Source organism: Orycteropus afer, unplaced genomic scaffold (genome assembly GCF_000298275.1).
Source record: "Orycteropus afer afer isolate SDZICR_OR568_19922 unplaced genomic scaffold, OryAfe1.0 scaffold00083, whole genome shotgun sequence".
Lineage (NCBI taxonomy): Eukaryota > Metazoa > Chordata > Mammalia > Tubulidentata > Orycteropodidae > Orycteropus > Orycteropus afer.
This window is the reverse complement of record NW_006921670.1, coordinates 8,250,188-8,265,257: the sequence shown is the minus strand read 5'-3', so window position 1 is coordinate 8,265,257 and position 15,070 is coordinate 8,250,188. Positions and strand designations below refer to the sequence as shown.

General features: G+C 57.2%; 1 protein-coding gene across 1 annotated transcript in view; it reads left to right on the top strand.

The window, feature by feature from the left end:
• PACSIN2 (protein kinase C and casein kinase substrate in neurons 2) overlaps positions 1-15,070 on the top strand; it is a 44,620-nt gene that overhangs the window by 28,099 nt on the left and 1,451 nt on the right. Inside the window, exons 5-11 of the mRNA XM_007941793.1 lie at positions 3,106-3,225; positions 3,780-4,005; positions 6,060-6,180; positions 7,581-7,586; positions 8,980-9,101; positions 11,243-11,356; positions 11,867-12,063. Coding sequence (XP_007939984.1) covers positions 3,106-3,225; positions 3,780-4,005; positions 6,060-6,180; positions 7,581-7,586; positions 8,980-9,101; positions 11,243-11,356; positions 11,867-12,063 — 906 coding nt within the window. The remainder of the gene's footprint in view (positions 1-3,105; positions 3,226-3,779; positions 4,006-6,059; positions 6,181-7,580; positions 7,587-8,979; positions 9,102-11,242; positions 11,357-11,866; positions 12,064-15,070) is intronic.

The following is a 15,070-nucleotide window of genomic DNA, read 5'->3' as shown; positions in this document are numbered from 1 at the left end:
TTGAACTGCTAGCCTTCTGGTTAGCAGCCAAGTGCCTTAGGCACTACACCACCAGAGCTCTTAGTAGATTGCCCAGTCTTCCTTCCATGGAGTGGCTGGTGGGTTTGAACCGCCAACCTTCTGGCTAGAAGTCAAATGCCTTAGGCATTATACCACCAGAGCTCCTTAATAGACTACCAAACATAAGTAAAAATGCACAAACAACAGAAGGTAATTTGATGACTGGGACCTTCTAAGAATTAAATTCTTAATGCACATCAAAAGACTGCTCCAAAAGAGTGAAAAGAGAACCTACAGATTTGGAAAAAAATATTTGGCAATGACATCTGACAAGGGACTTATCTCTAAAATTTATAGAAAACTCCAGCACCTCAACATCAAAAAGACAAACAATCCAATTAAAAAATGGGCAGAATACATGAACAGACACTTGACCAAAGAACATACTCAGGCTGCCAACAAACACATGAAGAAATGTTTATGATCATTAGCCATCAGAGAGATGCAAATCAAAACAACAATGAGATACCATCTTGCCCCAGCACTAACAGCAAAGTTCAACAGGACAGTAAATAACAAATGCTAGCAAGGATGTGGAGAGATTGGGACTCTCATACACTGCTGGTGGGACTGTAAAATGATATAAGCATTGTGGAAATCGGTATGGCGATGCCTTAAAAAGTTGGAATTAGAAATACCATTTGACCTAGTCATTCCATTACTAGGTGTATATCCTAAAGAAGTGAGAGCCATGACAAGAACATATGCACACCCATGTTCATCGCAGCACTGTTTACAATAGCCAAAAGATGGAAACAACCTAGATGGCCATCAACTGAAGAATGGAAAACCAAACTATGGTACATGCACACAATGGAATACCATGCAACCCTAAAGAATAACGTCGTTGTTGTTGTTATGTGCTGTCAAGTCGGACCTGACTAACAGCGACCCCTCCTTGGGTTTCCGAGGCAGTATCACTACGGAAGTAGATTGCCCCTATCTTCCTTCCGAGGAGTGGCTGATAGGTTTGAACTGCCTTCTGGTTTGCAGTCAAGTGCCTTAGCCACTATGCTACCAGAGCTCCCAAAGAATAACGTAGAATCTGCAAAACACCTATAACGTGGATGACCTTGGAGGACGTTACGCTGAGTGAAATAAGTCAACCACAGAAGGACAAATACTGTATTAATTGATTATTATAAAAGTCAAGGAAAGGTTTATACATGGAAGGAAATGTTCTTTGTCACCAGGAATAGGAGGGAAAATTGCTAGACAGGTAAGAGACAAGTGTTGATTTGGGTGAAGGGAAAGGCTGTATAACAAAAGCAAGTGACCAGCATAGTAACAGTAAGGACGAGACCCAGATAGGTGCCCAAGAGGTACTGACGTCAAAGATAAATCCCTTTACGTACACAGCACTGCGTTATCAGTAATAACAAACATCAGGCTGGGGGTGTGGACACATAGGTAGACAGGCTAAATGATCAGGTATGGGTAGGGAAAAGGAATATACCCATGACCATATGTAAGGTTGACAAATGGTATTTCTACACTTGTGTTTGTGCTAGAACATGTCCATATATATAATAGAGCTGATATGGCAAAGTTACTTATCTTCTCAGCCACAGCCAAACACCTCATGGGAGTGAGTCAGTGGGCCCGCGGGTTCAGGACCAGAGTCACTGGGGACATCAAGCTCAATTGGCATATTGTGCTACACAAAAACACTGTTCTACATATTACTTGGGTGTGTAGCAACTGATGTCTTAAAAACTTGCAAGCAGCCATCTAGATGCAACAATGGGTCTCTCCTCATCTGGAACAAAGAAGAATGAGGCAAACCAAAGATGGATGAAACAGTTAGTCCAAAGGACTAGTGAACCATGTGAACCTCATTCTATATGACCCTGAGACCAGAACTAGATGGTGCCCAGCTACCCCTGTCAGCCACTCAGAAAGGGATCAGTGCAGGAAGTCCTGGAGAGAGTGAGAGAAGAATGTGGAACAAAACCCAAAACCATAAAAAGGACCAGGTCTGCTGGTCTGGTGGAGCCTGGTAAGAGCCCCGGGACTATGCCCCTAGTTACCCTTCAGGTCTGGAGTTGAACTCACTCCCATGGGTTCCAGCCAAACAATAGACAGGAGCATGGGGTGAACATTTACACCTGGTAGATACACTCCTTGGAGAGATCAGTCATGGGAGAACAGAGGCCGTGTGTGCACAGGGAGACAGCTGGGGGCAGGTGGGGGTGCACGGGAGGGAAGGACACCGGGAAAAGGAACCACAGGGAGGAAGTGGGAAAGGAGCTGTTACATCATGGAGGCTGTAGTCAATGTCGTGAAACAGAATGTGTATGAGCTGCTGTGTGGGAAATGAATTTGCTCTGTCAACTTTGACCCAAATGTCATACACACACACACACACACACACAAAGTGAGTGTATCAAAATAAAAGACCAGAACCCCAGTATAGGCACGTGTGAGCCAGAGTGACTTGGAAAAGCCGCAGGAAAAGTTGAACAGACGAGGGAGTGAACACCGACCATTGGCAGCCAGAGGACTAAGACCCATGTCAGAAAGGGTGGGCTTCGAGGCCAGAGGGCTCAGCCAATGCTCACAGCCTAAAGGGCGTGTTCTCCGTGCTGGGCTGGCCACAGTGCACATCTGGCAGGTCCTCAGATCCAGGTGATCGACGACGTTCGATGCGTGAACACACACGGGGCTCCGAGTGTGGAGTGGGGGGCCAGACCCTGCACCCGCCTCTAACTCCTCACCCAACCCTGATGCCAGGGCTGTGCAGCATGCAGAGGAGTGGCGGGCCGAGCCCGATCTGCTCGGGAGGCCTCTGCCCCATCCCGGCAGGTGCCCGCGTGGCCACTGTGTGCACAGTGTCACTGCACGCCCAGCCCTGCCCGACGGCACCCTGTGCTCAGCCCCTGCTCTGCCTCCATGTCCTGTGCTGCCCGGGGGCAGGGGCAGGCGGGGTGATGTCTACCCCCCACTTCAGGCTTCCTCTTCCCTCCATGCTCCGGCCTTTTCGGGGGCCCACGTTTGGCTGCCGCACTCTGCTTACAAACCTGTAAGGCCTCGTGTTTGCTGCAGGACAGTCCAGAGCCCTCGAGGTCCTCCCCCTCTTTAGTCACCGTGAGCATCGGCTAACAGATGCCAGTTTAGATGCAGTTTGCCAGGTTGCCACCTTAAAGAGCCAGCAGCCCCGCTGTGGTGAGCCCCCTTACAGACGAAGTTTCGGTTTAGCGGGGTTCATTTTGTCCTCAGCTGTTGGCAGTCGGTGGTAACTTGCTGTAGTTAACATTAGTTCTGTCGGAGCCCCAGCCACATCAGATGCTCACTCATCCAGGACGGGGCACTCGGCGGGGGTTCTGGGCCATCAGAATGCAGGGCCTAGCTCTGCCTCCTTCTGGGGGACTGCCCAGCCCCTGGCACTTAGCTCCTGCCACCAGCGTTGGCTTTGAACATGTCTGCATCCGGCCCTTGGTCCAGCAGCAGGACTCCCCTTGCAAAGTCCAGACACACTGCCTTTCTGTCTCCTCTTCCCCTCCCCGGAAGACACCTCGTGTTCCGCGTGGGCGGGAGCCTCCGCAGCGTCTTGGCTCCCTGCTTTGGGTGCAGAGCCCTCGAGCTCCCACGGCTGCAGTCTGACCCTTCTTCCAAGCCCACGGGAGCCCCTCTGCCCGGTGGCCGGTCCCTCCTCCAGCTCCTTGGCCTCACCACAGCTCTGAAGACCCGCTGCGGCCTACCGTCTCGCTGCTGGTGAGCCGGGGGCTGTGTGGCCGTTAACGTTGGTGGCACCCGTGTTCTGTTGCAGACCAAAGAGAAGTATGAGAAGTCGCTGAAGGAGCTGGACCAGAGCACCCCGCAGTACATGGAGAACATGGAGCAGGTGTTCGAGCAGTGCCAGCAGTCGGAGGAGAAGCGCCTGCGCTTCTTCCGGGAGGTTCTGCTGGACGTCCAGAAGCACCTGGACCTGTCCACCGTGGCCAGGTACGGTCCCCTTCAGTCACCAGCACGTCACAGTGAGGCCAGCAGGGTGTGTTGCTGAACCCTGCAGCTGCTCCGGCCTGGGGAGGCGGGGTTGTCCTTTCCACCGTTACTGCTGCTCCTGCTTTCCCGCCCTTCTGCCGGGCCTGCCCCACAGCTGCCGAGCTGGCCCACGCCACTTGCTCGTGGCCTCTCAGCAGTCTGGCTGCAGCACTGATCGCCGGCCCGAGCAGGACACCCTCTTGTCATGTGCTAAGGCCCGGCACGCTCTGGCCAACTCTTCATGTGGATCTGGCCCGGAGCTGGGGCTGTCCACACTCGGGGTTCACTGGAGTCCACCTGGCTCACATCTTACCTCCAGGCCCTTTGGGAGCCCTGACCCCCACCCCCACCGCTGCCTGCTGCTCTTCGGTTCTCGCCTCCCCCATGGCCCCAGCCTCGGCGGCAGCGCAGGTGGTAAAGCTTCTGTTCTGAGCCGTTGCTGGAGCTGTGGTCGTCCTTCCTCCCTTTCCTCGTCTTCGCTCCCGTCATGCTTGAGCCCAGGCAGGGGCCCAGGTTAACCAGGAGCGCAGGCTTCGGTCAGCCTGTGGCAGAGCTACAGGCATGGATCTCAGGCCAGGCCGTGTCTCTCCCGGGAAACCCCATCCCCTTCGTCTCCTGTACAGAGACACGAAAGCCGTCGGCATTGCACCCTGCGTCCTCTGCCGCGTTTAGTTCGTCTTCATGCTGTCTTGTAAAATGAGTGCTTTGTCCCCTGTGTTACTAATGAGGAAACTGAGGCTGGGTGAGGCCGAGGGTCTGTGTGAGGACCTCTGCTTGGAGGGGAAGGCGTCGTGTGTCTCCTCTGTGTGTGACCGTCCGTGAGCTGCAGGCCGGACTGCGTGCTCCTGGTCTCACCTGGTCCTCCAGGGCTCCCTGGGAAGTGCATGCACTGTGCCCACTCCACAGAGGGCCAGCAGGGCCCGGGAAGGTAACTGACCAGCTGGCACACGGATCCTGAGTGAGAACGTCCGGTGCGGCTAGCCAGGAGCTCCTTCCTGCGTGTCGGCCCCCTGGACAGAGAGCTGGTGGGAGCTGCTGAGCAAGTGTCCCCCGCCCCAGGGGCGCGGGCTCCGGGGCCACCGCAGCACCAGGCAGCCTCGACTCCCTGCATTGGCCCACTTGGGTGTAAACCTCCCGACTTTTCTGACAGAGTGAGAGGTGTTGAGGGGCTTTCCGACTCTAGTTTTCTCCTCCTCACTTCTGGACCTGAATCAACAGTTCATTTCCACGTGGATGGGGGCCCCCTCACTGGGTCCTTTTGGGTTTTTTATTTTCTTTGTTGTTGCAAGTATACACAGCAGCGAATCCACACGTGCAGCTCGTGGTGTTGGTGACATTCCGCATCCAACCATTCTCCTTTTCCAAGTTGTTCCTTCCCCGTTAGCATAAGCTCACTGCCAAGTTTCCTATCTCGTCTTTCGAGTTGCTATGGTCACTTTGATCCCAGACTAGATCTTGAAAGAGCCCAGTGCTTGGGGCAGACCTTCTTCACTAGTGAAACCGAACTATTGTTTGGTTCTAAGAAGATTTCAGGGGATATTTTGGGTTTAAAGATTATCTCAGGGCATTTGTTTCGGGGGTTCCTCCAGCTTCTTTGGCTCCAGAAAGTCTGGCTTCCATGAGACCTTGAAATTCTGTTCTACAGTTTCTCCCTTTTGATCAGGATTCTTCTGTAGAATCTTTGATCAAAAGGTTCAGTGGTAGCCAGGCACCGTTCAGTTCTTCCGGTTCCCGTCTGCCAGTGCCTTTATCGTACCTGACAGAGCAAAGCTTACTTGTTTCCACCTGGTTTAACTAGAGGTGAATTTGTGGGCAGCTGTGGCTCCTGCAGCCTGGTGATCAGCTTGCCCACTGTGCCCATCACAGCCAGCTGACTGTCCACTGAGTAGTGTGGACACTGCCAGTCTGCATTGAGGGGTCAATCACAGTGTGGCTACTGGTGGCCAGGCCCTGGACTGGGATGAGTGATGCCTGCTCCCTGCCTCCCAGAAGAGTCACACATCTCTCTGATTTAGCTACAAAAACATCTACCGTGATGTGGAACAGACCATCAAAGCTGCAGACGCGGTGGAGGACCTGAGGTGGTTCAGAGCCAATCACGGGCCCGGCATGTCCATGAACTGGCCACAGTTTGAGGTAAGAGGAGCTGTGACGCCCCCGTGACCTTGTTGGCGTGGGAGGGGCTGGTCCCGCAGAGCTTCCTGCAGTAGACAATCTTTCTGGCTATTCCGGACTCTTGATGAGGCGCCTCTAGGCGCAACCTTTATACCACACAAACTGCATGGGTGTGTGGAGGCCCAAGGGACCACAATTGCTGTTGGGCCTCTGGAATCTGGTGGAAGGTGGAACTGAGTCTGACTGTAACTTGTTGACCGTGGCACTCGCTTTGTGGTTCTTAGCCCTGCAGAGTGGTGGCCTGAGGGGTGTCCAGGAAAAGAGAGGCCACGGCGCAAACCAGCCCTGGTGGCCAAGAGTGTGTTCAGCCAGGCAGGGCAGGGCGGCCCTGTGTGAGGCTCCCCTTACCTTCATGCGGTTTCAGACCATAAATTGAGCCAGTTTGGGTTCAGGATTAGCTTTTTTTAATCCCGTTTTTAAGGCCCTGAACTTGCCAATGGAAAATGGAAGCCCTAAGGATCAGGGGGCCTCTTCCAGCCCTAGGACTGGGTCTCAGGCCCTGCCTGGACCCCTGAGGGTACAGAGGGCGGTGGCTGCAAGTCCTACCATCCCCAGTCTCTGAAGGAAGGGCCCTTCCACACGCTCTGGCAGGGACTGGAGCTTGTGGGAGTGGGTTGGGCTCTGTGGGGCGGGCTGCAGTGGGGTGCTTCACACAGCGGGACAGGGGGCAGAGCCTGGGCGGCTGTACCGCTCACTGGCCGTGCGATGCTGAGTGTGGCACTCGCCCTGGCTGTGACTCAGGTTACCACGGGTCAAGTGGGGAAGACCACAGCTGCTGGCTCCTCGGGTTGCTGTGCGTCCAGTGACATCAGGCTGTGAGCCCAGATCCTGCCCCGGAAGTGGCAGCTGTCATTAGGCCCACCACACAGGACCCCGCTTGGTCCGCTCCTAGTCTGCCAACCCCCGGCCTCCAGTCCGTGCTTCTCTAAGTGACAGTGTGGGGCCCTGCAGCTCAGCACCCCCGTGTCATCCCATTGCCAGCAGCAGGCCCCAGCAGGCTGTGCCCACTTCACGGAGGATGAGGCGGGGCCGCCCGAGTAGCAGTGGGCCTCCGGGAGCAAGCACCACTCTCCTCCACTGGTGGTGACGCTCTGAGGGCCACAGGTTCCTGTTGTTGCTCGTGCAGGGCACTTACCACTCCGGGGAGTGGCAGCACAGATCACGTGCGAGGTGTCCCCGGAAATTCCCCAGACGGTCCCCTAGAGCTGCCCGTCGGTGCCCAGAGAACAGAGATCTGGCAGGAAGGCGTTGACGGCCTCACCGGGGGCAGCTGGCAGAGCCATGTGCCCACAGCCCTTACAGGGTCGCGCCTGACTTTTCTCTAACGAGATTATTTCTTTTTTTTTTCCCCATGCTACAAGGACGAAGTAAGTTTCTGTTTTATGGCTACTTCGCTGCATTGTGTCCGCAGACATGCATGTGTGTGTTTGTGTGTATATGTGTGGAGGGACGCTTCACAGGCTGGTTCGCAGGATGCGTGAGGGTTTGAGAACCTGCTGATTCTGTTGTCATGGTTGTCAACACCACCCCTCTTCAGGGTCCGCCTGGTGCAGTGATCCTGTCAACCTCGGAGCCCTTTCCCATGCATTTCTGTTTCAAAGCTCACTGCGGGGACGTCTGAGCCCCCAGGTCTGCTCTGAGCCAACTGGTGTCAGTTGAGAGAGTTACTAGCACGTGGGGACCTGGACTGTGTCAGGAGTCAGGAGACTGCCTGGCAGGCAGTCGCCCTTTCTCCCTGGGCCTCAGTTTCCTCCTTGGATGGCTGGCGGGTCGGACGTTTGCTTGGCGTAGCTCCTATCCCTGACACTGTGAGCTGAGGGCTCAGCCCCGCTGACTTTTCCTGAATTTCAGTTGTCCAGGAATGGGTGGAAATGGGAAGGAAACAGAATTTTACTTAGAGAGAAACACACACGTACCGTTTCTGGAACAGTCCAGGGCGCGGCCTCCTTCCTCGTCCCCACCCTCCGTTTTTCAATGTAGTTGATGAACACATTCTGTGCGGGAGACGCTAATCCGTGTGGAGACGAACAGGCAGGCGTTTGTGCCTCGGCAGCCCTGGCACACTGTCGGGTTGGGGGAGCGCTGCAGGCAGCATGGTCACCAGGAGAGGCCCCTGCTCTGTGGACATGGTGCTGAGGGGCAGCTCTCGGGCATTTGCTCCATCCTTCCCTTGAGCGGTGGCTGCTGAGCTCTGGTCTTATCTGCCGCCCAGGGTTCTTGGGCTGCCTTGAAGCAGAGCAGTTTAAGGCGTAGACAGGAAGGAGCCTCCACACTCAAGGCCGAGGCCGCCTGGCCCAGCCCCTCCTGAGTGGACAGCTCCCGTCCACCTCAGGAGGCTCAGCGCCCACCCTGCCTGGGGGAGCTGGAGGCTGAGGGCACCACCACGGCCAGGCTGGGCCTGGGGGACTCCAGGGCTGGGACACAGGACCGAGGCATCAGCCCCGCGCCGTCATCATCCACTCAGTCCTGGGCGGTCAAAGCCTGCTCGTCCCGGGAGACGAGGCCAGAGCCTGGTAAACGTGCCGACCCCCAGGCCCTCCGAGGAGGAGCCCCCACTCGGCCACTGAGGTGGTTTCAGGTGTCGTTGGGTCAGTGGGTGGGGGCTGGGTGCCTGAGGGCGGCTGAGAGACAGCCGAGGTGCACAGACAGGAGGCCGAGAGCCGCCGACGGCCGGAGCTGGGCCTGCTGGTGCGGTGCTGGAAACCCCCGTGGCTTCCCACGCCAACGCCCCGCTTTCCCTCCCCGGCACCTGCTGCCCAGGAGTGGTCCGCAGACCTGAATCGGACCCTCAGCCGGAGAGAGAAGAAGAAGGTGGCCGATGGCATTACGCTGACAGGCATCAACCAGACGGGCGACCAGCCTCTGCAGAACAAGCACAGCAGGTGAGCAGCCCCCCCACCCACCCACCCGGGTCACCCAGGTCAGCACTTGGGGGAGTTCCACGGGGCCTCGCCGGGCCCCCAAAGGCGCCTTCCGGGAGCTCCCTGGTGCCCGGTGGGGAAGCCTGTCTTTCCACTTGGTGAGGGGCCACTGAACAGCCAGGGAGCCTTTGCCACAGAGTTTGTGCTTCAGGTCCCACGTGAGGGGGCAGCTGGGGGCAGGTGCTGGGCATTACGAGTCCTCACTGCTGGCAGCCACCCTGTGCTGGACGCTGGGGTGGCTCCCTCCACCTGGGCGCAGGTGGCCTCATGGGGTCCGTAGTCCAGTCACTGGCTCTGACTCCCTCTGCGTGGGTGCAGGTGTCCGGAAGGGGCTCTGTAGTCCAGACATTGGGGCTGTTCCCTCCACGTGGGCACAGGTGGCCTCATGGGGTCTGTGCTCTGGACGCTGGCAGTGGCTGCCGTGGGTTTGGGGTCTGCTGAGGTCAGTGCTTTGGGTGCTGCTGGTGGCTCCGTCCGTGTGGGCACAGGTGTTCTGGCGGGGTCTGTGCCCTGGACGCTGGTGGTGGCTCGCGTGGGCGCGGGTGTCTGCAGAGGTCAGCGCTCTGGACGCTGGGGTCACGCCCTTGTGGGCACAGGTGTTCTGTGCTGTGTGCAGGTGCTTGAGGGCACGAGAGGATTGTCACGTGTGTCCCTGCGGGTCACCCCTTGGTTGAGAGCATTGGTTATGTCTAACCTTGTCGTTGGCTGAAAATGAGTTGTGGATAGAAGAGATGGGAGTGAGTCGTTAGAACCTTCTGGAAAGTGTGTGCTACGCGAGGCCTTTCTCTTGTTTCTGGGGCTCAGTGCTCAAGCAGCCACGTTGCTGACCACTTCCTGGAAGCCCTTTCTGCCCTCAGGCCTCCTTGTAGGGCACACGCAGCAGTGACCTGCTGCTCGACTGTGATGTGAGAAGAACTAGGGTTCCCTGGGTGGTGGCCTGGGCAGCCGGCCTGGGCAAGCACTTAGCGCCATCTAGTGATGAGGCCTGCCCTGTGCTGGGGGTGGGGCAAGGCTCTGGGCCTCTCCGCTGGCCAGGGCTGTGAGAATTTACCCGTCCAGCACCCACTTCCTCTCAGAAAAGGGCCAAGGACGGAGGAGGGCCTGGTGGCCTCAAACACGCAGCCGAGTGCAGGCAGCTGGAGGCTTGGGTGCGGTGCCGCTGGCCAGGCCTGAGGCAGATGAGGCGCTTGCTGGTGCTTCCGGGTCAGCACGTGCCCCTCCTGCCCTGGGCTGGTGGCTGCTCGGACTGAGCCGCCTCCCTGCACTGTGAGTACCCGCCACGTAGCCCGCCCGTGACGTGCTGTCGCATGTCCGCCGCCCTCCAGGGCCGGCCTCTGCCTCTCCATCTCCATCGTGTTCCGGCCTCCACGGCAGCACCTTCACCAGCACGGCTACCGTCCTTGGCTGTGCGCCCGCAGGCAGGACCGGGGCAGGTTTCTCCTGGGGCCTGGGGCCCGGCGTCCTGTCGGGAGCCGCTGACAGAGCTTGCACGGCTGCGTTTCCCTCTGGAACACTGAAGGGTCCTTCTGGAAGGGGCTGCGTAGCAGGCCTGACGGGGAAGCTCCTGGCCGGAAGCACTGGGGACAGGCTGCTAAGCCTGCGGGCGTGCCACTGTGGGGTCCGGAGAGCCCAGACCGTTGTGCTCAGCTGTGGCCCGGCCCACCCTGCCCTGGGCTCCTGTTCTGGGGAGACCTGCAGACAACTCCTGGAAGGGAAACAGAAACCTGGGGGCATAGTGGATAAGGCCCTTGACTGCTAACCGGAAGGTCAGCGGTTCAAACCCACCAGCTGCTCCACGGAAGGAAGATGGGCGATCTACTTCCGTAAGGATTTACCGCCTCAGAAACCCAGCGGGTCGCTGTGAGTCGGAAATAACTCAATGGCAGGGAGTTGTTGGTTTTTTTTTTTTTAATTTAGTTCTCTCAGGCACTTCGAGTGTGTTTGTTAGCCAGAGTGCAGCCAAGCGTTTGGCTGACATAACATTCCTGTCCCAACACCGGGGCCCCTGCCTGACTGCCCTGCAGAGCCCACGCCGTGGTCCTATGGCGGGATCCCGCGCTCCCTCGGAGCACGTCTCCTGAGAGCGCTCTCTCTCCCACTAGCAGCCTTAGCGTCCCGAGCAACCCCTCGCAGTCACAGTCCAGCCACAACCCCTTCGAGGACGAGGACGACACAGGGAGCACCGTCAGTGAGAAGGAGAGCATTAAGCCCAAAAAGTTGGTGAACAAACGCTCCTCCTCCTGTCTCCCCCTCTCTCTCTGTCCAGGGCTCTCTCGGGCTCGCCCCCTTGGCGCGGAGAGCCATGCATGAGGCCTCACAGGACGGGTCTGCACGCCTGGCCGGCCACTGCTCGGGGACAGGCTCTGGCTTCTCGGTCTTCTCGGGGGGTGGGGGCGGCTGCTAACACTCTTCAGTTGCTTTTTCTCCGCCTTTCACTCACCCCTCGTCAGGAGCCTGGCATTGCCACCACAGGAGGACAGCAGCCTGGCAGGGCCTGCTGTGGGGGCTGCTCTTTCTGTGGATGTGGCACGAGCGCTCGCTGGGGCCCGGCCTGCCCTGCAGAGCCCCTGCCCAGCCCCGGTGGCACAGGGTGCCGTGCCTTCAGACGAACCTCGGGCCCCGCCCCGGGCTGCTGCGTCCTCCCTGGCGGCAGCTGAGGCTCTGGGCCGGGGGCCTCGTGCCTGTGCCCGCCCCTTGCTGAGGCCCGTGTCCACCCTCTCTCGCAGCGTGAGCAGCTACGAGAAGACCCAGACCTATGCCGCGGACTGGTCAGATGACGAGTCGAACAACCCCTTCTCCTCCACGGATGCCAATGAGGACTCCAACCCATTTGACGAGGACACCACCTCGGGGACGGAGGTGCGGGTCCGGGCCCTGTACGACTACGAGGGACAGGAGCATGACGAGCTGAGCTTCAAAGCTGGTAGGTGGCCCCGACCTCCCACGGCCCAGGCAATGGCTCAGCTCAGCTTCCAAGCTGGTAGGTGGCCCCGACTTCCCACGGCCCAGACGATTGCTGGCGGCCTGCTACCCGGTTTTCAATCTGTTGGATTTCCTGGTCCTCTCATGTGTGGGTTTTCCCTTGCAAATTTCAAATGCAGGCAGATGCTCGATACTAAAACTTAGAAAACAGTGAGGCCACTGGGGCCTTGGCCTGGATTCCTGCCCTATTCCTGGGCTGAGGCAGGAGCAGCCCGGCCCTAGGCGGCTGCTCTGAAGAGGTACAGCTAGAGAGTGTGTTGGCCAGGCCTCACCCAGGCCCCCCAGGTGCCCCCCGGACTCAGCCAGCCCTCTCTGCAGGGTCCCCGAGGCATGTGTTTCTCCAGAAGGCCCCAGCTGGTAGGGAAGCCCTTGGGCTGGCCGTGGCCAAGCCGAGAGCCCAGAGTGCACTCCGTGAGCCCTGACTGGGCCCGCGGCCTCCCCTCAGAGAGCACCTTTCTGGGGCTCTTCCTCCGTTTTCTTCTGAGTCCCCAGCTGCTGCAGCCGGCGGGTACGCTCAGCCACCAGTCAAGGGTGGAGGCGCGAGGCCTCCCCGAGATGCACACCTCAGAGGAAGGGCCTCGCCTGCTTCTTTAAACTCAGCCACCAGAGGCCTCGCTGGGCACAGTCATCACACATGGGGTCATCCTGAGTCGGAACCAGCTACATGTCCCGTTCTAGACAAAGGTGATCCAACAGAATGTGGGTATTATCAAACAGTATCATTAATATCACACACAAATAAAATTTGGCTGAAGAGAATTCAAAAACAGTTGCAGCATTATGTGGACGGAATTTCCAGAAACACAAGCTGGATTCAGAAGAGGACGTGGAACAAAGGATATCATTGCTGATGTCACATGGATATTGGCTGAAAGCAGAGAGTACCAGAAAGTGTTTTACTGATTGTACAAAGGCATTTGGCTACATGGGTCGAACAAATTATGGATAACTTTGTGAAGGATGGGAATTCCAAAACAGTGAATTACACTCATGAGGAACCTGTATATAGACCAAGAGCGAGTTGTTCAAACAGAACAAGGGGACACCGTGTGGTTTAAAATCAGGAAGGGAGTGCGTCAGGGTTGTATCCTTTCCCCATACTTATTCAATCTATATGCTGAGCAAATAATCCGAGAAGCTGGACTATATGAAGAACACGGCATCAGGATTGGAGGAAGAACCATCAACAACCTGCGATATGCAGATGACACAACCTTGCTTGCTAAAAGTGCAGGTGACTTGAAGCACTTACTGATGAAGATCAAAGACTACAGTTTTCAATATAGATTACATCTCAACATAAGAAACAAAACTCCTCACAACTGGACCAATGAGCAACATCATGATAAAGAGAGAGGAGACTGAAGTTGTCAGGGATTTCATTGCACTTGGATCCACATTCAGTGCCCGTGGAGGCAACCATTTCCTAATCAGGGTACTGCATTGGGCTAGTCTGCTACAAAAGACCTCTTTTAAAGATGTCACCTTGAGGGCTGAGTGCCTGATGCAAGCCACACTAATACATAAGGAAGATCGAAGGAGAGTTGATTGTTTTGAACAAATTGTTGGTGAAGAACACTGAAGGTTCTGGGGCCTGCTGGAGGAACGAACATGCCTGTCTTGGCAGAAGTGCAGCCAGAATGCTCCTTAGAACCGGGGGTGGGGAGACACTGTCTCAGGTACTTTGGACACGTTGTTGGGCGGGCCGGTCCCTGGAGGAGAAGCTCCTGCTTGGTCAAGTGGAGGTCAGCAGGAAAGAGGAAGGCCCTCAGTGAGATGGACTGACCGGCAGCTGCAGTCATGGACTCAAACTCCCCAACGGTCGCGGGGGCGGTGGCGGACTGGGCAGCACTCCGTGCCGTCGTACGACTCAAATCTGTAACACGCCTGCCCAGACATGTGCACGTGTCTTATACACATCTACACACATGTGTAGTACACACACGCACGCACGGGTTTTAGACACACCTGTTCCACACGCAGTCCCCTGGTGGCACAACTGGTTAAGCACTCGACTTCGTGCTGAATGGTTGGTGGTTCACAGCCACCAGAGCTGCCTCTGGAAAGACCTAGTGGTCTCTTTCCTGAAGGTCCCAGCCTTGGAAACCCTCGGGAGTAGTACTCTGCACAAGTGGGGGTGCCCTGAGTGGGAACCAGCTTCACAACAAGTGGCACCAGCCCCTGTGCACGCTGCGTGGTGCACACTGGCCACCCGCCGACAGCAGGCAGTGCTCTGTTGCTATCCGAAAAGTTTTCCCTGGCTGCTGTGTGGAACAGATCTCCAGGCCTGCCCCCATCCACGTGTTTCATAGGTCCCTACAGGGAGCCCTGGTGCCACAGTGGAGAAGCACTCAGCTGCTAACTGAAAGGGCAGCGCTTCAGACCCGCCTGGCTCCCTGCTGTGTCTCCTGAGGGGCCAGCCTCCTCTGTTCCTCCCATTCCCCTCCGCGGCTGCCCTGCACAGGGCCTGCCCAAGGCCAGGGCTGCTCCTCATCTGAACCTGCAGAAGACAGGACGTCATGGACACACAGGGGAGATGGCAGAGCAAGGCCAGTGGCCTCGTCCTCACAGGGTCAGAGGAGGTGGTTGCTTTAAGTCAGAGGCCAGGTGTCCACTGTGCACCAGCCCTGAGGTAGGTGCCGGGACAGGATGATCAATATGACAGACGGACACTATCCCTGCCTCGCCCACAGCTTATCGTCCAGCAGAGGAAATGGGTTAAAGAAAGGCCCAGAGACCACCATGAGTGCTGCAAGACAAGACGGCCAGGCCCAGACCCTGGCGGAAGGGAGGACAGCAGGAAGGGGAAGGGCTGGCTAGGTTCTCTGCCCAGGCTGGAGGGCACACAGGCCTGGGGTAGGGTTCTCTGTCCGGGCTGGAGGGCACACAGGCCATGAGAGGGTTCTCTGCCCGGGCCGGAGGGTACACAGGCCGTGAGAGGGTTCTCT